The 27,053-nt window shown below is 51.2% G+C and overlaps 1 protein-coding gene across 3 annotated transcripts in view; it reads left to right on the forward strand.

The window, feature by feature from the left end:
* Nucleotides 1-2,389: 2,389 nt before the first annotated feature.
* The window catches only part of SPIDR (scaffold protein involved in DNA repair), a 50,121-nt gene continuing 25,457 nt past the window's right edge, over nt 2,390-27,053 (forward strand). For 2 of the 3 annotated variants that reach the window (XM_032971042.2, XM_032971045.2), the window contains exons 1-10: nt 2,391-2,590; nt 6,086-6,283; nt 9,495-9,558; nt 10,786-11,013; nt 11,672-11,790; nt 13,655-13,926; nt 15,403-15,509; nt 16,124-16,628; nt 24,820-25,102; nt 25,867-26,094. In XM_032971042.2, the coding sequence (XP_032826933.2) occupies nt 2,576-2,590; nt 6,086-6,283; nt 9,495-9,558; nt 10,786-11,013; nt 11,672-11,790; nt 13,655-13,926; nt 15,403-15,509; nt 16,124-16,628; nt 24,820-25,102; nt 25,867-26,094 (2,019 nt within the window). In that variant the 5' untranslated portion in view covers nt 2,391-2,575. Of the gene's footprint in view, nt 2,591-6,085; nt 6,284-9,494; nt 9,559-10,785; nt 11,014-11,671; nt 11,791-13,654; nt 13,927-15,402; nt 15,510-16,123; nt 16,629-24,819; nt 25,103-25,866; nt 26,095-27,053 lie in introns of all 3 variants that reach the window. The other variant, XM_032971044.2, reaches the window with a different exon arrangement.

The following is a 27,053-nucleotide window of genomic DNA, read 5'->3' on the forward strand; positions in this document are numbered from 1 at the left end:
GAACAACGTTGGCATGTGGTTGGAACCACACGTTGGCCCAACGTTCCCCTTGGGCTTGTAATGGCTTACCACGTAACGGCGCTGTAGAAACTGCCGTCATCATTATGCCCATTTTTTTTTAAGCGACTACATTAATTATTACCCGCAATGCAACTCTCACGCCGGTTGCATCATTTCACCGAGCACTGCTAAGCGCGATCTCGCTCAAAGCGCAGAGCGGCCACGTGGCCAGGCATGCATTGAGCTTCACTGAGCTGTGAGATATCAAAAAAAAAATGCGTGTGCGTGGCTTTACCCTCTCCCCTCTTACCTCTCTCCCCCCTCCTCCCCTTCTCTCCCCTACTCCCTTCTCTCACCTCTCACCTCCTACCCTCTCTCCACTCTTTTTTTGTTGTTGTAAAATATTTATTTTAAGAAACCAATACATGAACTTGCTGTGACTGATTCTGCTAACATTTCTCTAAAATTAAACATTGCAAACAGATTCATTCTCTGAATGACAAGAGTAAACTTTCAAAAAACACATGGTACAATTATTTAAGGCAGTTAACCACTACTGTAAAAAAATAAATAAAACCACCCCATTCATTAAAGGGAAGGTAACATTACTTTTCAGAACAATGACAGCAGGGTTTCTCGAACTTTAGTTCTACCTCCCAAAAGTACAATTTGAAACATTTAAGTTTACCTCTACTCCCCCTCTCCCCTCCTACCCTCTCTTTCCTCTTACCTCTCACCCCCCTCTCTCCCCTCTCATCTCTGTCATTCTTGCCCCAGAGAACCAGCGTGTACCACCTCACTCCTCACCCCCCCCTCCCTCCTTCCGCTCCCACCCTCCGCTCTCTGTTGGAACACGTTGCACCCGACTGTCCTCACCTGGAGTTCAGCGGCTGGCCTGGTGGCGAGTCATGCGGAGGCGGCGTGCCGCTGCGCAAACAGGGGGCTTGCGCGATATGGCGATACGACCATGCACGATATATATCGCACGATGCCAGGTCGGCGATAATCGTGTCGACCGAGATAAGGATGAACTTGGACTCATTCCCAGTGATTAGGCCAATGTGAGTCGATGGGTCTCTGTATGCATCTGTTGGTGCCTTGATGTGTATGTGGGTCACTACGATACTGCAAGACGATGGGGTGTCTCTGCGAGTCTATATGGGTCTCTGTAATGCTACGTCTTTACGTCTGTGGGTCTCTGTGTATGAGTCGATGGGTCTCTATGCGAGTCTGTTGGACTCTGTGTGAGTCTGTGGGTGTGTTAATGAGTCTGTTGGTCTCTATGCAAGTCTATGGGTCTCTTGATGAGCCTGTTGGACTCTCTGTGAGTCTATGGGTCTCTTGATGAGTCTGTTGGACTCTCTGTGAGTCTATGGGTCTCTTGATGAGTCTGTTGGACTATCTGTGTAAGTCTACGGGTCTCTTGATGAGCCTGTTGGACTCTCTGTGAGTCTACGGGTCTCTTGATGTGTCTGTTAGACTCTCTGTGAGTCTATGGATCTCTTGATGAGTCTGTTGGACTATCTGTGTGAGTCTATGGGTCTCTTGATGAGTCTGTTGGACTCTCTGTGAGTCTATGGGTCTCTTGATGAGTCTGTTGGACTATCTGTGTAAGTCTACGGGTCTCTTGATGAGCCTGTTGGACTCTCTGTGAGTCTACGGGTCTCTTGATGTGTCTGTTAGACTCTCTGTGAGTCTATGGATCTCTTGATGAGTCTGTTGGACTATCTGTGCGAGTCTATGGACCACCGCTCCCCCCACACACAGTGCGCTAATCGCTGCACCACCGCTCCCTACACACACATAGCGCGTTAACCACACACACAGTGCGCTAATCGCTGCACCACCGCTCCCCACACACACAGTGCGCTAACCACTGCTCTCCCACCCCACGCCCCCAACACACACAGTGCGCTGACCACTACACCACCGCTCCTAACACACACACAGTGCGCTAACCGCTGCACCACCGCTCCCCGCCCCACACACACACAGTGCGCTAACCACTACACCACCGCTCCCAACACACACACAGTGCGCTAACCGCTGCACCACCGCTCCCCGCCCCACACACACACAGTGCGCTAACCACTACACCACCGCTCCCCCCCACACACACACAGTGCGCTAACCACTACACCACCGCTCCCAACACACACACAATGCGCTAACCGCTGCACCACCGCTCCCCGCCCCACACACACACAGTGCGCTAACCACTACACCACCGCTCCCAACACACACAGTGCGCTAACCGCTGCACCACCGTTCCCAGAACCCTCTCTATCCCCCCATTCATTTAAATGTCCCTCCGGATGACGTCACCGCCGGCCCCTCGTCACCTTCCCACATTCCCTACAGCGCATAAGCCGACCGCTTTAAACCCGCGACGGTGTCCTCTCGCTTCCCATTGGCCCACGCGGCTGCGCGTGACGAGCCTGCGCCGCCGTCTGATTGGGTGCGCCCCATTTCCGCCGCTGATGTGAACTGGGAAATGTAAACCTCCCCCCCCCCTCCCCCTCCCCTACCCATCGATTAATTAAAAGCTTTTAAAGTTGAACATTTTCGCGCTTTGATGCCTGCTAAGAAGGTAACGGAGGCTCGCCTCACAACTGCCAAGTCGCGCGATGTTAACTTTCGGGGGTGTGCGAACTCTCGTCGAGTTCACGCGAGGCAACTTGCGGGCTCTTGGCGGTTGTGAGGCCTCGCGCAATGTTTTAACATTTGACGCCCAGCGTTTCATACATAAAGTTGCGATTTATATCGCAACGTTCTTCCTCGAAGTCACGCTGCGGGGTATGTAACAATGAATCAATAACATCGTTGGCCCATTGTTTACCCGAGCTATAAGCCCAGCAAGTTGTCTCTCGCGGAACGGACTTGGCACCCGCCAGCGTAACGTGGAATTTCCACCTCGGCTTAGTTGCTACGGTGGGGTGGTCACTGTAAGTCCACATTTGTGTACGGCATATGTAAACACGAACGCAGCTCTTGCGTTTCCACACATTTCCGGTATATAGGAGATTACAAATGTATAATAATTATAATTTTCATCATAATTATTATTTGTGTAAAAAAAAAATTGCATTGTATTATTTTCATTGCATTATCTTGTCGAGCGTGATAATTGCTTCTCTCACAGTCCCCGAGGAACCAAAGCTATGGAAGGCGGCAACAGGAGCCATAATATATTTTATTATTTTATTGTTTCCCTTCAACGTGACTTTACTGAAAGAGCTAAGCAAATGAATAGGAGCCAGGCGGTCAGCCGGCACCTTCAAACAATTATTTCCCAAGCTCCGCGGTCCTCTATATATTAAGATGTCCCCCCCCCCTCCCCCCTGCCAATTAATGTGTGTTATACATGCAAGCTAAAACACTTTTATTTTTAAACTAAAGCTAAAGCTATGTTTTATTTCACCAGGTAAGGACCACTTGGCTAGATAGCTCTTTTTAAGAAGCGACCTGGCCAACATACAGTATGATAGCACAACGTTGTGGCTTACCATGTGGAACATTTTAACAGCCACATACTCTAAACCGCACGATGTTGATTGTAAATGTGGAGGGAAAAACCGGAGGGCCCATAGAAAAAAATCCACACGACCACGGGGAGAGAGATAGACATGGGAACTCCAAATATACAGCATGTGTCAGGGTCGTGATTGAACCCACGACCTCGTGCATACGAGGCGAGGTGGTTAACATCTCATAGCCATCGTGATGATGATGATGAGAGAGAGACATGGGAACTCCAAATATACAGCATGTGTCAGGGTCGTGATTGAACCCACGACCTCGTGCATACGAGGCGAGATGGTTAACATCTCATAGCCATCGTGATGATGATGAGAGAGAGAGACATGGGAACTCCAAATATACAGCATGTGTCAGGGTCGTGATTGAACCCACGACCTCGTGCATACGAGGCGAGGTGGTTAACATCTCAGCCATCGTGATGATGATGAGAGTGAGAGAGACATTCAAACTCCAAATATACAGCATGTGTCAGGGTCGTGATTGAACAAACGACCTCGTGCATACGAGGCGAGGTGGTTAACATCTCATAGCCACCGTGGCACTCCTACCTCAAGACCTCAACCCAGCCCAACTCTGTAAGCGATGAGAAGCAGCTCATCGGAGAGAGTCCTGATCCATCCCCCCGCCCCGTACCTAAAGCTTCCCGTCAGGTTAACACTACGGTGGCGAGCTGTTAACTATGATTTCGGCCGATTGATTAATGTAGGAAGAAGCACCCGGAGAAAACCCACACGTGCGAGGGGGCAACACGCCATCCCACACTGATGGAACAGATGTAGCGCACACTCTGACGCGCCGCCTTTCTCCCGGCGAGCCGGGGGGTATCACGGGTTCCCCCTCGACGCCCACGGGGCTATGGGAGTTTCACGACATCTGTGTTTGGTGATCACCAACCCTCGCTGCTGCCTCCACAGTGCTGGTTACAGGCAGCCACGTGCATAGCCACCACCGCCTGGCTACTCGTTACGTTCTTGAGCCAGCTAGCCAGGATTGGTAAAAAAACCTAGCCCAGTTTTCACCCAAGAGACTGGAGAACACAGACTTATTAACCTGAATGGGACTTTGGCTTCATGTGGGAGGAGAGCGGAGGACCCGGTGGAAACCCACCACACCCACACAGGCAGAAAATAATGTTCAAATGTACGCATTACAGATGGGTTCATGAAGCTTCCCTCCCTCCTGCTGTGTGCTGCCATCTCCCGGCCACCTCACAGACTACCCTGTGGAGTTTCAATAACCTCTGCGTTATCGAGCAACCCTGGCCTTGTGTTGACGCAGCGAGGGTTTATTTAAACTGAACATCGGTGCTCTGTTGATTCCGCCCCAGTCGTCGTCGTCTTCTTCTTCTTTGTACGGCTCATGATGGATGTAGAGCAGCGTCCGTCACTTCATATTGAGGCGGTTGAGCCAGACTATTGAGAAGTGTGTCGCTGTGATGACACCTGCGGCCGTACTTGTGAATCGGTCCTTTGAATCGTTATCGTTCCATGGTCTGTTCTGTAAATAATAATTAATAATGATGGCTTATTTATCCAGGAAAGTCACACTGAGTCCCATTACTTATTTTTCATGAAGGTGCTTCATCGAGTTTTTATTTGAAGATGTTCTGGTTGATTTTTTCAAGAATTGATTTTTTTATTCGTACCAATACTTAAACATTGGATGACCCGGAGAAACCCACCTAGCATACGGGGATGGAACACGCAAAGCTTCACAAACAGGACATCCCCCGTATATCCCTAACAGACTATCCCGGCAAGTACTGATAGCGAGCACCTATGAAGGCCTGGCACGGCACACGAGGGGGTTGGTGGCCAGCACCACACTCGGCCGCCCTTGTCTCCCTAGTGACGATGTTTACACACCGCACGAGGTGCTCATTTGAAACGGAGTCGATCTAGCAGGGGCCCAGGACCTGTTCAGATAATCGGGTCGCAGATTTCGTAGCGAAGTGTGCTTAACCACTGCATGAACGCTCTCCAAAGCTTCACAATCCACTACTGTGCTGCCACCTCCGGGTCATATCGCATCAGAAGCTTAACACACTTGCAGGTTTTGTCTTTGAGGAGAGCAATGGAAGTTTAATAACGTTTTGTCCCATGAGCCCCTGCCAGCGAGCCCTTCCACACTTCACGTCACCTCAAGGTGCACTTAGTAGTGGACGGCGATCGTTGTGTGGGGAGCAGTGGCGTAGTGCCTGGTGCGCTACGAACCTGGCGACCCAAGTCCCATTGCCACTCGTGGCCAACGATTATCTGAACCGGTCCTGGGTCTCCTCTAGTTCGACTCGGCCGATGTGTAAACATCGCCACTCGGGAGACGAAGGAGGCTGGGCGTGGTGCTGGTTCACTCGCCCCCCCGTCGTGTGCTATTCCGGCCTTTATAGGCGCTTGCTAAGAGAACTTGCCCCAAAACTCTGTTAAGGCCATACGGGGGATCTTTGTCTTTGTGTGCTTCGCTGACATCACTTGCCCCTTCAGCCTACGCAGGCCAATCTTCGTCTTTGCATTTAATCCCCCCCCCCCCCCCCATCTTCACCGTCCAGCGCAAGGAGCGTTCCTGGGAGAATGTACCCTTCCCATCGGGCAGCTCGCGCGCGGAGGAGCGCAGACTCACGGCGGAGGAGGTGGATGAGGATGAGGTGGTGGTGCGGAGAGGAGGCAGACCGCCAAACGTCGCGCGGCTTCACGCGTCGTGGGCGCGCTGCGGCGACGCGTTCACGTCAGCCCACATCGCCCATCCGGTAAGACCGCACCTCCTCCATTTCACACGCCTCGCCGCCTTGTGCGTCGGAGTTCGTGGGTTCGATCCCGACCCCTGGCACCCTGTATATTTGGAGTTTGCGTGCCTCTCTCCCCCGTGCTCACGTGGATTTTTTTTTTTCTCCGGGTCCTCCGGTTTTTCCCTCCACATTTAGAATGAACGTCACGCGTTTTAGGGTATTTGACTACGTGATGAGCCGCTTTGTTGAGCTATCATTTGTGGCCAGGTCACTAATTCCTTTGTCAAGGCGCTTTGTTTCTTCTCACACAGCTTAAAGGTCACGATCTGAGTGTGGCTTTTTCGCTCCAGCGCTGTCCTCCAGACAGTCTCGTCCCTTCACCTGATGAAGGCCGCTTGTGTTGTGGCCGAAACGTCGTGAGAATTTTATTGTGTTATTTTATTTTATCAATTTATTATTTTATTCTCATTCTACGTGACTTTACCGAAAGAACCAAAGAAGAAGAAGCGAATAGCTCAGCGGGCTTTATGTGGTCGTTGTAACGTTCTTACCTACCGCTGCTGGACACCTGTGGAAAAGAGCTTTATAGCTAATCGGAATTCCTCCAGTCAAAATAAATATTCTGATTCTGATATTGTTTCCTTTTGAGGCCACGGTGTTATTGAGGAACGTGTTTGAGTTTTGATCTTGTTACTCCTGCTTGCGCGTCACTGCCACTGTAGCGGCGTCAGCGTCAGCAGCGTCAGCGGTAGCAACATCACCGGCAAATAACTTCCATCGTGCGACGACCGGAGATGATGACTGCTTGGAGAAGTGGATGGATAGACAGGCGGGTCCACGGCTGACGATGACGACCTGCGGTGAACCCAGCGGTTGATAGAAAACCCACCAAGTATACGGGGATAGAACACGCAAGGGCTTCACAAACAAAACATCCCCTGTACAGTGAGGGAAAAATAGTATTTGATCCCCTGCTGCTTTTGTACGTTTGCCCACTGAAAAATAAATGATCAGTCTATAATTTTAATGGTAGGTTTATTTGAATAGTGGGAGACAGAATACAGTGAGGGAAAAAAGTTTTTGATCCCCTGCTGATTTTGTACGTTTGCCCACTGACAAAGAAATGATCAGTCTATAATATTAATTGTAGGTTTATGTGAACAGTGAGAGACAGAATAACAACAAAAAAATCCAGAAGAAAAAACGCATGTCAAAAATGTTCTAAATTGATTTTCATTTTATTGAGGGAAATAAGTATTTGACCCCTCTGAAAACATAACTTAGTACTTGGTGGCAAACCCCTTTTTGGCAATCACAGAGGTCAGGCGTTTCTTGTAGTTGGCCACCAGGTTTGCACACATCTCGGGAGGGATTTTGTCCCACTCCTCTTTGCAGATCTTCTCCTAGTCATTAAGGTTTCGAGGCTGACGTTTGGCAACTCGAACCTTCAGCTCCTTCAACAGATTTTCTATGGGATTTAGGTCTGGAGACTGGCTAGGCCACTCCAGGACCTTAATGTGCTTCTTCTTGAGCCACTCCTTTGTTGCCTTGGCCGTGTGTTTTGGGTCATTGTCATGCTGGAATACCCATCCACGACCCATTTTCAATGCACTGGCTGAGGGAAGAAGGATCTAACCCAATATTTGACGGTACATGGCCCCGTCCATCGTCCCTTTGATGTGGTGAAGTTGTCCTGTCCCCTTAGCAGAAAAACACCCCCAAAGCATAATGTTTCCACCTCCATGTTTGACGGTGGGGATGGTGTTCTTGGGGTCATAGTTAGCATTCCTCCAAACATGGCGAGTTGAGTTGATGCCAAAGAGCTCCATTTTGGTCTCATCTGACCACAACACTTTCACCCAGTTGTCCTCTGAATCATTCAGATGTTCATTGGCAAACTTCAGACGGGCATGTATATGTGCTTTCTTGAGCAGGGGGACCTTGCGGGCGCTGCAGGATTTCAGTCCTTCACGGCGTAGTGTGTTACCAATTGTTTTCTTGGTGACTATGGGCCCAGCTGCCTTGAGATCATTGACAAGATCCTCCCGTGTAGTTCTGGGCTGATTCCTCATCGTTCTCATGATCATTGCAACTCCACGAGGTGAGATCTTGCATGGAGCCCCAGGCCGAGGGAGATTGACAATTCTTTTGTGTTTCTTCCATTTGCGAATAATCGCACCAACTGTTGTCACCTTCTCACCAAGCTGCTTGGCAATGGTTTTGTAGCCCATTCCAGCCTTGTGTAGGTCTACAATCTTGTCCCTGACATCCTTGGAGAGCTCTTTGGTCTTGGCCATGGTGGAGAGTTTGGAATCTGATTGATTGATTGCTTCTGTGGACAGGTGCCTTTTATACAGGTGACAAGCTGAGATTAGGAGCACTCCCTTTTAGAGTGTGCTCCTAATCTCAGCTCGTTACCTGTATAAAAGACACCTGGGAGCCAGAAATCTTTCTGATTGAGAGGGGGTCAAATACTTATTTCCCTCATTAAAATGCAAATCAATTTATAACATTTTTGACATGCATTTTCCTGGATTTTGTTGTTATTCTGTCTCTCACTGTTCAAATAAACCTACCATTAAAATTATAGACTGATCATTTCTTTGTCAGTGGGCAAACGTACAAAATCAGCAGGGGATCAAATACTTTTTCCTCACTGTATATCCCTAACAGACTCCTGCGGCAAGTACTGATAGCGAGCACCTATGAAGGCCTGGCACGGCACACGAGGGGTTTGGTGGCCAGCACCACACTCGGCCACCCTTGTCTCCCTAGTGACGATGTTTACACACCGCACGAGGTACTCATTTGAAACGGAGTCGATCTGGTGGAGGCCCAGGACCGGTTCAGTTACTCAGGTCGCAGGGTTCGTAGCGAAGTGTGCTTAACCACTGCATGAACGCTCTCCAAAGCTTCACAGTCAACTACTCTACTGCCACCTCCGGGTCATATCGCATCCCAAGCTTTTAACACACTTGCAGGTTTTGTCTTTGAGGAGAGCAATGGAAGTTTAAGAACGTTTTGGCCCATGAGCTCCTGCCAGCGAGCCCTTCCACACTTCACGTCACCTCAAGAGATGATGACTGCTTGGGGAAGTGGATGGATAGACAGGCGGGTACACGGCTGACGATGACGACCTTGGGTGAACCCAGCGGTTGATGTATCGCGGCCGACGATGGAGAAGATGACGGAATCTCGTGCGACTAAACGGATTTGTTTTTTCGTTGGGCAGGCGAACTGGAAATCGTGGAAGCCGGTGGCAAGGTGTCTCACAGAGCTCCAGCGCTGCTTGCCAGGTGAGGTGCACACACGGAGCAGGGCACCGCAGCGTTCCCGCCATCCGTTTAACACGTAGTAGTAGTGGGCTTTCGCGACCAATATTATCCATGATAGAGTTTTTTTTGGGTTAGATCACGTAAATATGTTTTGTTAAACCCGCCACTACCGGACACAGCCAATCAGTAAAGTTTGTCACGTAAACAAAGCATGCCAATTAGTTACTAGTTCAGCACAACGGTGTGTTGGAGAGTAAACCCACAACATTTACAATTCGAGAACGACGTTTCGCTTGTAATTACGACCAGCTTCATCAGGCGATATACATCTTCATCTGCGGAAAGAGAGGAAGACCTGACAGAGAATGGCTCGACCACGACATAAGAGATTGGTGCCAGGAGGGTGTGCACTACTTGAGCATATTGGCACAAGACAGAGGAAAGTGACGATCTGTAGTGGACACCTATGGGCTCTCTGCCTATAGATCGTGGTGATGATGATGATGATTCTTGCGTGCGATGCCGACGGCAATATATTGTTCAGGAGCTCGTTGACCAATGTGAAGGTCTTCTCTTGGTCACGACGAGAGGGCTTCAGGAGAGAGAGAGAGTTGGTGTCGTTTTGTTCTTCCTCCTCTGTTGAAGGAGGGCAGACGAACAGTGGTTTACTATAGGGTCCATAGACTTACATGGCCCGTAGACTCGCATTGCCCAGACTCAAACTGTCCATAGGCTCACATTGCCCATAGATTCACATTGCCCATAGATTCACATTGCCCATAGATTCACATTGCCCATAGATTCACATTGCCCAAATACTCACATTGCTCATAGACTCACATTGCGCATAGACTATGCTATTCTTGCATTGGGCAATATTTTCAGGAGCTATAGATGCCAATGTTGAGGGCCGGTGGCCACGAGGAGAGGGCTTCAAGAGCGAGCGAGAGTAATTTTGCTGTTTTTCCTTCTCCTTGTGCACGTGACAGTTTAATTTGTTCAGCTGTGTCGGGTGACGGGGGGGGGGCTTAATGACACAAATTTGTCCACATTGCACGATCCAACCCCATAAAAAATCAAGATACGAATCAAAATATTGACTGCTACGAACATGCTTGAGAAGTTTAGAAGCACCCTCGGACAAACCTGTCTACCGCAGCAGAATCCACATCGAGCTCATTCCCCCCTCCCCCCCCCCCCCTCCCTTCCACCCCCCTCTCCCCGCACCGCTCGTGATGTCCCCATCAGATGGTCGTGCCGCGTGGCACGAAGGCGACGCGGATGCCATCATCTCCAGTCCCGGCACCAGCGGTGGTTCGTGTGACGAGTCGCCGGACGCCGACGTCGCGATCCGGCGCCGCTCACGCAGGCGAGGGCGCGGTGGGGCCGGCTCGCTGGTGGCCGAGCAGCGGCTGGGGCTGGCTCAGGCCGTAGCCTACAGCCGCAGCGTGCTCACGCCTGCGACGGACGACAACGGTAAGTTGTGCAAGTTGGGTTTCGGGGGTTGGTGGACACGAAGTTGCGGGTCGGGTGAAATTAATCTTTTCCCATTCCGATGGCGTATGGTACGTACATGTATGTCATCCGTTTTTCTTCTGATTCGGAAGAAAGAATTGAAATTAAAATAAAACAACATTCCTTCATTGGTACGTCATCAGGCATATGCACGTCATCAGTTTTCCTTCCAATGACAACATGCCATCGAAACGAAATCAGAAGAAAAACAATTATTAAAATAAATAACATAACTTTTATCGGTACGTCTTCATGTCGGAAGATGTACCAAGCCTCCCACAAGGCCATGCGGGAGGGCGTGTGGCACGGCTTGGTGCCAGTCATCGTAGAGTGTGGTCATGTCGCCACAGGTCTCAACGGTGAGTACAATGTCTTTAAAAACAACGGCGCTACGCCCCTCAATAAGATTAACACTAACCGCTTGCGTGTTCCGGGATTCAGCGGTGAACGGGACACCCAGCCTGCAACTTGCAGATGTCTCGGAATGGGAAAAGGATAAAGTTGCGGGTCGTGTTAAATGACGTTGTGGGTTGTGTGATATGAAGTCTTGGGCTCTATGAGGGTTGACGTCGCTGGTTTATATCGCGAAGGCTACGCTTGTTTATTCCTTGCTGCTCAGAAGACATCGAGTCGGTGGAGTCGGACGACGCTCTCCCCTTGGACTCTCCCCTGGTGGAATTTGACATCGGCGATTCCGAACGCAGCGTCGACAGCAGCCCCACACTCCGCCCGTCACCGGTCAGTCAGGCAAACAACGACAACAATCACGACAACAACAACAATTTCAATTTACGTAGCGCGCTACATGCTGTCCCACCGCAAGACACGTTTGCAAAATCTCAAAAACACAAGGAACGTGACGCACATTTGCGTGGGCCGTGTAACGTTCGGCAACGCTGAACTTTGCTCCTCGGAGGTGTTCTAAAGAGCGGCAGTGGCAGCGGCACATCTTGAGCCGACACGACTCGGACGCGACATCTTCACCCTGGCCGAAAAGGCTTATCCGCTTGCCGCTGATTTTTATTGCCAGATTTTGAGGAGCCTTCGATCGATTTTCCCGCTCTCCTCCACAGCGAGTTCCCAATAGCACGAGGATTCCGGTTATCCTCACAGCAGCGGCTTTTGGCTCGCCATCGAACAACGATGGTTTGCCGCATCGCGTGCTTCCGCGGCCGTCTGGAACGTTCTTCCTTCTCATATTAAGAAGCCACTGGGAGCTATGCACTTTAAAATCATCGATATGGTAAACTCATTTCTTTAGAACTGCTTTTCGTATTTAGTTTGTTGTCCTTCCCCCCACATCTTCGATTAGGACGGTTGGCTATGTATGGTGCGAATGAAGTTCAACATACTGTACCTGTTTACTTGTCCACGCCACCCTCATTCAGTCGTTCACCTACTCATCTACTCACTCGTTCACTCGCTCGCTCACTCACTCACTCACCCACTCACCCACTCATTCATTGGTTGTCCTTCCCCGCACCTCCGATTAGCACGGTTGCCTACGTACGGTTTGAAAAAAGTTCAACATACATACGAAAGTTTCCTTATACAGTCATACCACGGTATTCAAACGCTTTGGAATACGTCGAATTTGGTGTACGTCGTGTTTTGACGAGAAAAAAATGTCTTGGGGATACGACGTCTTGCTTGGGATACGACACGCTTGCTAGAACTCGTATGGGTCAGGATGAGTCGCCACGTACCCGCGTAGACCCCGTTCACGACTGGAACAAAGCGCCGCTACCTCAGTCTGCCTGTACAGTAGATCTCGTTCAGTGCACAACCCTTGCTAGAACTTTCTGTGAATTTCAGCTTCCTGAAGTTTCAATGGAAGGGCACTCTCCTTCCAAAAAATAACACCTCCTCCTCATCCCCTTCCTCGCCACCATACTCGTAGGCTATCAACTGTTCTCAGCAAGCTAAAGTGATGTAAAAAAAATAATAATTTCAATGTATTTTATTTTAATGTATGTATGCATTTTAGTAATAAGTAGAGTCTACATTATGTTATACAACCACATTAATGTATAATATGCCATATAAAATATCATTTCTTATACTCTGGAACGGATTATTTCCCTTCCCTTTATTTCTTATGGGAAAAATTAGTTTGGTAGACGTCGCTTTCGGTACAAGCCCTCCTACCTTCTGGAACGAATTAACGACGTATACCGAGGTACCACTGTATTTTGGATAATCTTTTGGCAAGATTTTAGAATCGTAAACGATTCGCGAAGAAGGAACAGACGTGTGCACACCTGCTGGGGACGGTGACGTGCCCCCACGGTTACGCGTTCGCCGTTTGCTGCAGAGGTTCGCGGTTCGAACATCAGCGGCCGCCCCGGTTAATACCGCTGCGTGAAATGACTGTAAAAATGCCACGCGCCGTCTGCTTCGCACGCAGTGGATGTTAAAGATCCCCACCGATGCCAGTTGCAAGATGGTCAGGGTCCGAATTATGAAAGTTTCGAAAGCGATACCACTAGAACACCCGTGCAAACTAGACTCCAGCCCTGGTCTGTCGAGTTCTCACCTGGCTACAGCAAAACAAAACTCGACAACTTCAAAACTTGCTGGCGGACCCGTTCTGTGTGAACAGTGCGGAGCCGCCATCACGATCGCTCAGTTCGCCTCGGACGACGACGATGATGATACTGACGATGACGACGATGAGGAGGAGGCTCGCGGTGGCCGCGGCTCCACCGTTTCGGCACCCCTCTCCGCCGACGCCCCGGCGGGTCCTCGCCGGAGGCGTGTGAGCGAGTGGCTGGAGATGATGCGGACGCCGCCGGACGACGAGTGGGCGGCGGGGGGAGAGCGCGGTGCTTGCGCCGAGCTGCAGGACTCCGCAGGCAAGAAACGATTCCTCCGGTGAGGGTCAAAGGTCAACGGACGGATTTTTTTTTCCCTTGCTCGTGTTATGTTTGCTCATGTCGCTTGCTGCTGCTAGCTGCTGCTGCTGCTTGCTACTGATGCTACTTGCTACTGATGCCACTTTCTGCTGCTGCTTGCCGCTGCTGCTACTGCTTGTGATTACATGCTGCTGCTTGCTACTCCTTGCTGTTGTTACTGTCGCTCATGCTTGTTGCTCTCGCTACTCCTGCTGCTTGCTGTTGTTACTGCCGGTGCTGCTTTCCGCTGCTTGCTCCTGCTGCTTGCTCCTGCTGCTGCTTGCGCCTGCTGCTGCTTGCTGCTGCTTGCTACTGCTGCTGCTGCTTGCGCCTGCTGCTGCTTGTTCCTGCTGCTGCTGCTTGCGCCTGCTGCTGCTTGCTCCTGCTGCTGCTTGCTACTGCTGCTTGCTACTGCTGCTTGCTACTGCTGCTGCTTGCTGCTGGTACTGCTACTTGTTGCTGATTGCCACTGCTGCTTGCCGCTGCTGCTTGCTGCTGGTTGCTACTGCTGCTTGCCACTGCTGCTGTTCCCTAATGGAAGAATATCGACAACGGGTTGTGTGAACTCTCCTCGCCATGCAACGGTAGGGGTAACCCCCTGTGCACGTGCACGCAATCTCTTGCCACACCACCAGATGTCACCATTGGGCCCGTGTGCACAGATTATCGCTAAACTCCACGCATTCGTCACTCCGGTATCTTCCCATACCTATAAACCGCGCGTTAATCGGGTTGGTCCAGCAATCGCCATATAGGACCACAGAGCTTGGGCGATTGTTTGGCGCCGGTGCTGGCTGCCCTTCCCAAGCACTTGTCTGTGATTTCCCTCTGTATGCGAAGACTGCGCGCTTTGCAAATTCAGCGGCATTTTGAGATGCTGATTTGCTGTGTGTGTGTGTGAGTGATCCCAACTAAACGCGCGAGGCACGGACTAAAAAGAGATGGAGTGATGTGGTGCGAGAGGATATGGAGCTGAGTGGACTTGGCAATAATTGGTACCAGCGGTGTCAAGATCGGCCTCTGTGGAGGAGGCTCGTGAAGGACGCTACTGGGCAGTTGGAGGCAGTCGCCCTCCAACAACAACCGAGGGCGGAGGAGCGACGCTCACAGCAACGAGCGGAGCGCCGGGTGGCTAAAATAAAACGAGTTAGCATAGTAGGGGGCATGTACGGTTCATCGGCCAGTCATCTTAGTTACACAACCCATCCATGGCAACTGGGTCTGTCCCATGACCTGCTGCCAGCGGGCGTTCTACACTTCACGTGGCCTTAAAGTGCAACTAGCCTGGCACAAGCGCCGTGCTGACGTCACCGCCACTTAGTGGCAAATGGCGGTTGTTGTTGTTGTTGTGATCCCAACTGACTAACTCACGGTGTAAATTGTGGCGGAGACGTGGACGCTGACGCCCGTCACGCGACGGGCACTGCCTTTTGTCTTTCTGTTGTCCATGGGGCAGGGGAGGCCTGGCAGAGAGAGCCTGGAGGCTTCAGTGCCGGGAGAAATCTTCCATCGTGTTTTGGCGCCACCATCACCGCGCCTGCGGATCTGCCGCGCCGTCAGCGGGTAAGAAAGTTCAACGCCAAACCAAAAACCGGACCGAACAACTTGCGACTTTGTGCGCGTCGGAGGTACGTTTGCACTCGTTGCTTTCAACTGTGACACCGTTGTTGGTGTCGCGTTGTCTTGAGTAGTAGAAGCAGGATAGGATTGGAATCGACGAATAAGTAATGGTTCGTGTCGAGTTGAAATCTGATTGGCTGTTACCTTGATGTTGGGCCAGGTGACACGGTTATTTTGGAGAGGGTAGGGGGGGGGGAAAGGGGGTGGTTGCCTAAGCCCATCATCCCTCCAGCTTGGGTAAAATGAGTACCGCCTCGTTGGAAGGTCCACAGCGGTTGTCCTGTGCATAGACTCGACCACACCGTAGGGATATTGAATTGTCACCACCGCCTCCGGGCTGTAAACGGGAGGTGGGTGTCAACAAAGATGGCAGCAGCCTTCACACGGCCCGCTCTGTTGTTAAGTGAGTAATCACGACGATATGCCATCAACGCGGCTACCAAACATCGATGATCGATCTCTGCTGGTCTCCAGAGAAAAAATAAATAAAAGAAGAAAAAAACAATCCTTATTCGATGTGAGAAATAATTTCGACACTTTTACTTATATTTTCACAGTCTCCGTGGACGAGGAGGAGGGGGGAGCGCCTTTGAAACTGCGTATCCTCACGCAGCACACGGAATGCTCATTGCTCGTGACCGCCTGCAGACCAATGTCGCCGCGGCAAGCTCTCTTCTCCATGGGCGCCACAGACTCAAAGCAAGAAAAATCAGACGCAGGTGCGCGACCGCAAGGGACGTCAACTGTCGGGGAATTGGCGGCGACGGTTTCGGAATCGCAAAGCAAGGTCGACTTGACGCGCGTTCCGGACCCGGGTTCAACCAGGTCGCCCCGGAACTGTCGGAGCGATGGACCGCACGCGGATTCGAAGGAAGTGGAAAGTGGAGGAGGAGGGAGACGCCGAGATGCGGGAGAGCAGCGACGTGGGCACGATGACGGTTTTCGAGAGCCCACCTCGTCGGGGCCACTCGGGGACAACACCGTCTTTGCCCTCTTCGCGAAAGACGCCGTCAAGCACCTGAAGCTGCGCAACGGAGACACGGTTCACGTGTTTGCGCCCTGGTGAGTGCACGGCATCGCCACGCCGCGTTGTTTACGGGAGATGGCCGTTGGACCATGCGGGAAACCACTCGCCGTAGTCTGGGCTGCTTCAGTGGAAGAATCTCAAAACTCCACGAACTCTCTCTGCCTGCTGATGTTCCTCTCGCCGTGGCCAGCAGGCAGCTAGCTTCTGCACATGCGTTTAGACTGTTTGGATTATTTGGCTGCTGTAAAAATGTCCACGTGATGGTAAGCCACCTCGTTGAGCTATCATTTGTGGCCAGGTTGCTTCTGAAAAATAAGTTTAACAGCTTTGTAGGTTTCACCTGGTAGGATAAAATTGTTCAGTTTTATTTGTATATTTTTTGTGATTTGCTTCCCTTTCTTATACTTTGCACTTCTAATGTGTTTTTATATTGTTTCTTGTTGACCTGCCCCGATGCATATTGCCGCCGATTTGAATGCATACAGATTTCATGCCTGTCCACCAAGTTTTTTTCCTGGTTCTGTGTCCCACATCCTCAATCTAACCGCAGGTGTCTCTTCCGGTTTCGGATCACATTCGTAATGGATAGGCCGCAGTCTGCACGCTTGATTGAACAAGAATTGTGTCCCCCATGTCCCAGGGCACTGACACTGGAGTCAGAGACACAGAGCCACCACTCAGAATATTAATTTAGACTGCATGAGGAATTCGATGAGCTACAAAGCTCTTTTTTCACAGATGTCCAGTCGGGGCACGGGTTCAGAACGTCACAACAACAAATAAAACGAAAACACGATAGGAGAAAGGTAAATCACCCACACACGTACAAAATAAAACTAAACAATCCCCATCCTATAAGGCAAAGCCCACTGGGGTCTTAACGTATTTTTCAGAAGCGACTTGGCCGCAAATGATAGCTCAGCAAAGTGGCTTATCATGTGGAAATTATGAGCCTGGGTTATAATCGTGTTTTTTTTAGGAATAAGGCCGGGTTTCCCGACTGTTAACGAGTTGATGGTATCAGCCCGGTCGCCGTGGGGGCTTGCAAGACTCGCTTTGACACACCTCGACTTTCCCAGCGACACGTAGACTCGCGAAGAGACCAACGGACTTGCGTAGCAGCAAGTAGGCTCGCGTAGAGACTGACAGACGTGCGGTCGGTCAGTTTAATGAATCTCACGAGGCCCATTGAGCCAACAAGCTCCTTTTCAATGGGGACCCGGCCAGGATGGGTGACACTTTTAGCATGCGTGCAGATATATGTATGAGACGCTTAGACTCACACAGACCGAGTTGGGATTAAACTGGGTTCTAAGCTTAGTGGGTTGATGGTTCTCGGCCTGCTCGCCGATAACTTACATAGCCCGTAAACTTACGTAGAGGCCCATATACTTTATATGGAGATACATATAAAGTACTATCCTTTACAACCCGGCTTCACCCGGGGCTTAATTCACCATGCCCGGCCGCCTTTGTCTCCCCAGTGGTGATGTTCACACACCACACCAGTTACTCGTTTGAGGCTGAGTCGACCTAGGGGAGGCCCAGGACCAGTTCAAATAATCGTCACCGGTGGTGGCCGTGAGCGGGAATCGAACTTGGGTCGCCGGGTTCGTACGCGCGGCGTAGCGCTAACCACTACACTACAATGCGTTACGCTTTCACATGCGCGGGTCACATGACAGATTTGACATCACAGCTCACTTGCCGTGCAAAAAATCTATGCATTATTGAGCTCCCACCCCCCCCCCCCCCCCCAAAAAAAAGTGTATTTTTATAATGTTTGCATGGTGTACAGTCTGAATAGTACCCACATGGCAAATTTCAAGTTTGTTGCATGTCGGGAAGTACGCTAAACATTTTGAACAGACACACATAATCACAACTTTGCCTTTTATATATATGGAGGTATGCGATTGACATAAAATGAACCACACAACACCTAGCTGATTTTGTCGAGGAGCGTAAACCCTCGCGCGAACTCTGGTCATCTTCGCAGCAACGGCTTCAAGATAGCCATCGAACAAAGGCGGTGGTCACCGCATCGCGCGGCGCTTTCAGATGCGCTTCTGCGGCCGTCTGGAATGCTCTTCCTTCCGATATTGGGAAGCCACTGAAGCTATGCCACTTTTATATTTAGATTGGAAATTCATTTCTTTAGAACTGCTTTTTGTGTTTAGTTTGTTGTCCGTTCCCGCATCTCCAGTGAGCATGGTTGGCTACGTACGGTGTGAAAGAAGTTCAACATGCATATATACTGTAGATGCATAAAATAGACCTATAAGAATAGATAGCCATACATAGACTTGCATAGAAAACCACAGGCTCGTGTAAAATTCACGTAGACTCGCATAGAGACCCAACTCCTCACATTGAAATGTATAGACTCGACTCGAATAGAAACCAATTGATTTGTATGGAGACATATAATTACATAGAGACCCGTAGAGTCACACAGAACTGGTTGCGATTGAACCTGGTTAGCGAGTGTGATCGATTAGTTGATGGTCACAGCCCCAGTGGCCAATGGCTACATACATAAACATGTCACTTTACATTGGGATTTTCACTTCATTTGACAAAATTCCAGCTTTGAGATTTACAAAACCAAGATTTATGGTGTGATAAACACTTCCTTTCCAGGGCATATGAAAGGATGTGCCCATATTACTTGAATGCAGTGACTTTGGAAACGGTTAATAAAATAGTGGTGAGCACTGGCGGATCCAGTGTGGGTGGGGTGGCACGTGCCCCCTCAATGATCCAATCGAAATCCCTAATTTCGATCAGATCATTGGGGTTTATTAGTAATAAATCGGCATTTTGCGACCCCCACTGCCACTGTGTAGCATATTATTATTACGTGCCAGGGACTCTATGAGATGATAGGACAATAGTCTGAGTCCATAATTGGCAATAAGTAACGGCAAAGCAGTTATAAGCGACTCACAGAATTGTGCGCAGTTGCGTATACAGAGTCCACGACTTCCCTGAAGGTATTCACCTTCAGCGAGCGCAATGCCGATCACACACGGTTCGAATTCGACCCTCGATTGATGGCTGCGCAATTGCCACACACACATCGAATAAAAAGCAAGGGACAAGTCCTTACTTACTAACAACCCCTATCATTTTTCATTGCTGGAGGGGTTGCCCCCCCCCCCCCACCTGAAAATCCTGCCTCTGCCATTTGTGGTGAGTGATGTGTAAACTGGTCCTGAGCCTCCCCTGGTTCGACTCAGCCTTAAATGAGTACCAGGTGTGGACCATACGATTTCTGTTTAACACAGAGGCTTTCCCGACCAATACGATGTCTAGTTGTGCCGCGCCGGCCTTGATAGCTTCTCGCTCACAACGCTGGCCCCAACAGTCCTTTAAAGGCTATGTGGCAGGGTGGGGGGTCATTGTGCGTAGTGTGAACATCATATATCGTTGTAAGTGGTTCTTAACCTGGGGTGCATGCACCCCCTGGGGGTGCGAGACACGGCCAGATTAAGCACAGGCACGTAAGTACAACTACTTTGTTTCATTATACCTATGTATTTATTAACGTTGTACATTTTTTTTACGATGCAGTGAAGGTTAAGAACCACTGGTCTATGTATATGAGTACAGTTATATGTGTATGAGTATATATCCACGTATGTATATGTGTGTTACGTATATGCTTGCATGTATGATATTACCAAATGTCCGAGCCTGAAGTGGAGTTTGATTCATGCTCGCAGACCAACAGTGACGATTATCTGAACCGGTTCCCTTCGACTGCCCTAGGTTGACTCGGTCATTAAATCAGAACCTCGTGTGGTGTGTTAACATCGCCTCTCGGGAGACAAAGTGCAGGTGCTACTCGCTACCGGCACTTTCCCCAACAGTCTGTTAAGGCTATACAGCGGGAGGGGATCTTTCCGCACCTCCGATTAGCACGGTTGGTTATATATGGTGCGAAAGAAGTTCAACATACATCTTTGTCTTACTGTGTCTATATGTATGCCCGCTTATAAATCAACAGGGGACACATAGATTGCTCTGGGAGGGGATCTCAACTGTTACATTTCACCGGTGCACATCAATACAGTGGTTGATGTTGGGGGTGGGGTGGGTGGAAGGAGTAGGTGGTGGGTGAGCGAGGGGGCGGTGGGGGCTTATTTGCTCTGATCAAAAAGGGAAGAGCGCTGAGTGACAATGCACGTTGCCCAAGGAGTGATGTCTGCCTGATAGAGGCGTTCTTGAGAAACGCACATCCCCTTATCTGGGGGAGGCACGCCTGTCCTCCGGCCGTGGCGGGTTTCGTCCCGTCATCCCTCGTCCCGCAAACACACGCGCGGCTCGGCCCCAGCCCCGATTAATCTGCCGGTAGCGGCCGGAGGAGACACACACACATACTTGTACGCGCGTGCACGTGTGTGTATGCGTGTTATATAATGAGCGGGGAGCGATGGTGTAGCGGTAAGCGCTACGCTGCGCTACGAACCTGGCGACCCGGGTTCGATTCCCGCTCACGGCCAACACCAGTGACGATTATCTGAACCGGTCCCGGGCCTCCCCTAGGTCGACTCAGCCTCAAATGAGTACCTGGTGTGGTGTGTAAACATTGCCACTGGGGAAGCAAAGGCGGTCGGGCGAGGTGCTGACCACCCACCCACTCGTGTACCGTTCCGGCCTTCATAGGTGCTCGCTAACAGCACTTGCCCCTACAGTCTGTTAAGGCTCTATGGGGGATCTTTGATCTTTGTTATATGATGATGAAAGTTAATATAAAGGCATGTGATTTGCAGCCTGTTTTGAGCATGGATGCTTCTATTTTTATTCCTATTTTTATTTCACCAGGCAAGCTCTTGTTCGGAAGCGACCTGGCCATCACAAATGGTAGCTCAACGAAGTGGATTTTATCACGTGGAAATGTATAGCAGCAGCCAAATACTCTAAACGTTGTGATGTGGATTCTAAATGTGGATGGGAAACACTGGAGGCCCCGGAGAAAAATCCACGCGACCATGGGGAGAGAGAGAGAGAGAGACACGTAAACTCCAAATATTCAGCAGGCGTCATGGTCGGGATCGAACCCACGACCTCCTGTATACCAAGCGAGGTAGTTAACATCTCGCCTCCGTGACTTAAGTAGAATCAGAAGTTTTTTAAAAGTTTTTTTTTCTTCCGAGTACAGCCCATTTGAGCTAAGAAGATATTTTTCAATTCGTAGCTGCAGCCGTAGCGAGGGGTCTTACTGGATGTGTGGTGTGAGTTAAATTCCCGACTATGGTGTCCTTTCTGTGTGGAGTTTGTATTCTCTCCCCGTGTTCTGCATGGGTTTCCCTCCAGGCTCTCCGGTTTCTTCACCTATAGGTGAAAAAAAACACACAATGCAACTAATAGTGGCCAAACATCACCAATGCTGATTACTCAACTGGGATTACACTCGTCAAAATTGCACCCTCCCGAGAAAACGTGGCAGGACCTTCCTGAAAAAGAGCCTTGAGGCCTTCCAGGGGGAGCAAGCGTAATAATAATTGCACTATACGAGAACAAAAAGTTTTGTTGGCTGGATTCCTGCCTGGCTGGCGCGTCACACGCATGCATCCCCTGGGGGTTGAGCCGGGTTCGTGCGTCGTGCTGACGCCCCACACACCCTCCACCCCACACACCCTCCACCCCACACACCCTCCACCCCACACACCCTCCACCCCACACACCCTCCACCCCACACACCCTCCACCCCACACACCCTCCACCCCACACACCCTCCACTCCACACACCCTCCACCCCACACACCCCACACACCCCACACACCCTCCACCCCACACACCCTCCACCCCACACACCCTCCACCCCACACACCCTCCACCCCACACACCCTCCACCCCACACACCCCACACACCCCACACACCCCACACACCCTCCACCCCACACACCCTCCATCCCATACACCCTCCATCCCATACACCCTCCACCCCAGCCTTGCATCCAATGCACGCCCGCAGGATACTCTATTGTGCTATCCTACTTTTATGATATATCTAAAAAACAAGTTTTTCTGGCTGGATTGCAGGAGGGACGGATGGGCACGTCCAAAGGATATGCGGGCTGCCCGTAGTAATAATAATAAAAAAAACATAATTATAAAAAAGTGATATTGGCACGGTAAATAATCGGGTGCGTGGCTACGCCTGGGTGAGGCGGAAGCGCTGATTCATTTATCGCCGGGGCGGTTTCTGAGCCACCGCCACCACTGCTGCCACCACTGCTGCCACCATCGCCGCATACGTGTGGTTACAGATGCTGTAGCCACGCAGCCTGGGAGCGAAACATTGATCCCCATTTTTTTCCGTTAATAAAAAATATATACGTCTACATTTTTATGTCATAGATATTTTTACTACACAATTTTTGTACCCAGTTTGTAGTTCACGGAACTGCTTCACAACTCGCTTCAAGTTCACGGCACATCCACTCCGTAGGGGAGCACATGCAGAGGTTAGCGGTTTGAATCCGGTGGGCCGCCCTGGTTACCACTGCGAGTGCTAACAATCGCAGGGCTACCACGCGCCCTCGGCTTCACTCGCAGTGGCCGTCAAAGCATCCCCCTGGGTGTCGTTCGAAAGAGTAGCTGGCCATCGCGTGCCGCTGGTGTAGGGGATCCAAATTAGCAAAACTCAATTTGTAATGTGTACACAGCACCAATCGCTGCTCTCGACTGCCCGACTAAATGCTCACTCTTGGAAATGCGACTCGCCCTGGTCCCTTGACTTCTCAGCTGGTTAAACAATAATAAACAAAACTAACCTATCACAAGTCCCGCAAAGCGTGTTCGCTGCGTGTCAATCAAACTCCGCTTGTTAAGCTCCGAAATTCCTCGTGGTTTTTGTTGTTGGTTATTGTCTCGTGTGCGTGTGAATTCCCCCCCCCCCCCCCCGTACTTTAACGCCGATCGTGCTGCCGGTGTAGTGCCACGAGATAAGCCATCCATTGCACTTCTGCGGCCCGTCTGGAACGCTCTTCCTTCCGATATTAGGAAGCCACTGGGAACTTTGCACTTTTAAATCATCTGCATTGAAAACTAATTTCTTGATGAGTGATTTTTGTCTTTAGTTTGTTGTCCCCCCACCCTGCACCTTCGATTAGCACGCTTGGCTTCGAACGGTGCGAAAGTGGTTCAACATACATACATACATACAGATGACACTCCAGCAGTATGCTCAACCCGTTATACCGTGGAAGCGCACTGCCGATGCCTAAATCGATCCTTGAGCGGAATCGTGGTGCTGCGTCAAGGCAATTTATCAAATCGGCGGGCCACGGAGGCGTGAATTCAGAATCGGAATCTTTTTTCGTGGATGTCCAGCAGGGGGTGGGTCAACGAGTTACATTAACAGACAATACGACAAAATGTTTGGTACGGTTTCTCCGCCAACCGTCACACGACCTCTCTCCGCTCTCTCCGCTCTCTCCGCTCTCTCCGCTCTCTACTACTACAATTTTTTTTTAATCTTACCAGGTAAGGCCCACTGAGCTATGCAGCTCTTTTTCAGAAGTGACCTGGCCACTAATGGTACCTCAACGAAGTGGGTTTATCGTTTGGAATTTTATTGCAACCAAATGCTCTAAACGCGTGACGTCGATTCTAAACGTGGAGGGAAAAACCAGAGGACCCGGAGAAAAATCTACGCGACCCCGGGGAGAGAGAGAGGGAGACACGCAAACTCCACATATACTGCAGGCGTCAGGGTCGGGATCGAACCCACGACCTCCTGTATACCAGGCGAGGTAGTTAACATCTCCTAGCCACCGTGATGATGATGATGAGAGAGAGACACGCAAACTTCAAATGTACAGCAGCAGGCGTCGGGTCGGGATCGAACCCACGACCTCCTGCACACCAGGCGAGGGAGTTAACATCTAGCCACCGTGGAGCCCCCGTTGAGAGGAATCTTCACTTCACACGAAACCATGGGCGGGCGGGCGGGGGCGGGCCGTGGTGGGTGGGTGGGGGTTGACGGATCACGCAGTGATTGAGCCACGATTTCCCGAGTCGCCCACGCATCAACAGAATAAGGGAAAGAGAATCAGTACATTGCAGTGCAGCAGATAGCTTCCTTGACACGCAAACTCCAAATATACCACAGGCGTCTGGGTCGGGATCAAACCCACGACCTGCTGCATACCAGGCGAGGGAGTTAACATCTCGCTACCGTGGTGCCCCTCTCCGCTCTCTCTTTGGAGCCAGGCTGAAGCTGTGGTTGTCTTCGGAGTCTGGCGACCGGCTCCCGGTCGTGCTGTGCACGCGATTCGCGGAGAACCTTGGCGGCGGTGTCGGCGGTGGCGGCGGTGTCGGCGGTGTCGGCGGTGGCGGCGGTGTCGGCGGTGTCGGCGGTGTCGGCGGTGGCGGCGGCGGCGGCGGTGGCGGCGGCAGTGCGAGCTGCCACTCTGTCACCGAAGCTCCGCGCCTCCTTCCGCGGTTCAGCCACTCCCTGGGACACAACCTTGCCTGCCGGAGGCTCAGCCACCAGGTTACTGCCCCCCCCACCCCCCCCCCCCCCCCCCGGCGTTGTACCACACTCCGCTACGCTCCCCCTGCGCCCTGGCCGATATTCTCGGACGATCGTCATCGACACACCGGAGTGTGGCGCGCAGAGGTTGGCGACCAACAAGGGGACGGCCCGTGGCCAGATTTGGCGGCGGTGGCGAGTGTGTGAGGAGCGGTGCTTGGCAGTTGGTCAGCTTCGCAAGCCCGCACTCGTTCAGCGCGGTGAAGTATGGTCAAATAACAACCCCCCACCACCCGTGCGGTGTCCGGGAGGGCCTGCCTCATCGAACAGTGAATTCACAGAATCGGCGGTGACATCTGCGTGTCCGACCCCATGTGAAGAGAGAGCGCTGTACGGAGACCCGCATGGAAGACCCACTGACGTCGTCGCCAACCCGCACTGACCAGTGTGGTGAAGTATGGTCAAATAGCCTTCCCCGTGTAACTGATGTGGCTTGGAGAGTCCTTTATACAGCAGCGGGTTGAGGACTAATAAATCCGACCCCACGTGATTGAGAGGGACACCTGGGGGTGCTGCTGTCATAGCTGATGTTGCTGTGGCTGCTGTTGCTGCTGTTGCTGCTGTCGCTGCTGTCGCTGCTGCCGCTGCTGCCGCTGTTTCCGCTGCCGCGCTGTTGCTGCTGCCTCTGCCGCTGCTACCGCTGTTGCCGCTGCTGCTTCTGTTTCTGCTTTTGCTGATGTTGCTGCTGCTGCCGTTGCTGCCTCTGCCATCGTCTTGTTCCGCAGGCGGATCTGGCGCCGGCCCTGGTCACGGGTCTCTTCCTGGGTCATCACGGAGCGACAGACTCGCTGCTGGAGGCCCTCGAGTGGCAGCAGGGCGGAGCGGTGGGGCCCGCCGGGAACACCACCACCATGCTGTGCGTACGTGCGGTGGTGCAGCGCGTGTACCACACACGAACCACAACCACCACAACCACGCCGGCACTGTCCAGGAAACCACCACGCTCGACGCCGGTGAGCGAAGGGGGAACGGGAGTGGGGGGGGGGTCAGCGCGGCATTTTTTATATTTCCCCCGTTTTTATTACATCGGGGTTAAAACACAGAGATTGGACGGAATTGATTGATTGATTGTTATTTCGCGAGACCGTGAGAGATGGTGACAGCTTGGACACCTGCAGTGGATAGATCATGGCTGATGATCATCGGGATTTGATGGGTCAGTGCATCGTTAAATGGCGAGCACTCGTGCGTTTTAGAGCCTGGTTTAATCACACCTTAGCCTGTATTGCCTGTGGGTCTCTGTGAGTCTATGGATCTCTATGTGAGTCTATGGGTCTCTCTGTTAGTCTGTGGATCTCTATGTGAGTTTATGGGTCTCTCTGTGAGTCAATGGCAACCATGCTGAGACCATGAACTTGCTACGCTTGAGAATCCGGTTTAATCTCAGGCTATGGCTGAAACCCGGATTTTAACCCAGGATTCCAGTGGTGCAGGCTCAGCGTTCTCTGACATCTTAAGTCACCCGGCACCTCTGTCTCCAAAAGGACTTCAAATCCGGTCACGTTGCCCAATTGCTGGACGGTTGCAACACCTCCCGGTCAATTCCGTTTAGTGCCTTCTCTTCATCGGAATTGGGAGGGAATCAAGTCCGGGTCTTATGGAACAAACAAACAAAAACAAGCGGATATGATGATCATGATGATGATGATGAAAGCAAGCCAGGGTTTGAACATGTGACCTCCCAAACTGAAGCCGTGCCGTTTAGTCACTGTGCTACGTAGTCACGTGATTTCCCCCTCCAGCACCTTCAAATTCCGTTGGGTTGATGACTAAGATCGTCATCCTCATCGTCATCATCATCTTCAGCAACCATGATCAATCCACCGCTGAATGAAGGCCTCGCTCATTCCGTCGCCACCTCCAGCAGTCCCTGATTCGTCCAGCGCTGACACCAGCTGATTGCAGCTCCTGC

Source organism: Petromyzon marinus, chromosome 45 (genome assembly GCF_048934315.1).
Source record: "Petromyzon marinus isolate PM22_M1 ecotype Great Lakes invasive population chromosome 45, UKy_Petmar_22M1.pri1.0, whole genome shotgun sequence".
NCBI lineage: Eukaryota > Metazoa > Chordata > Hyperoartia > Petromyzontiformes > Petromyzontidae > Petromyzon > Petromyzon marinus.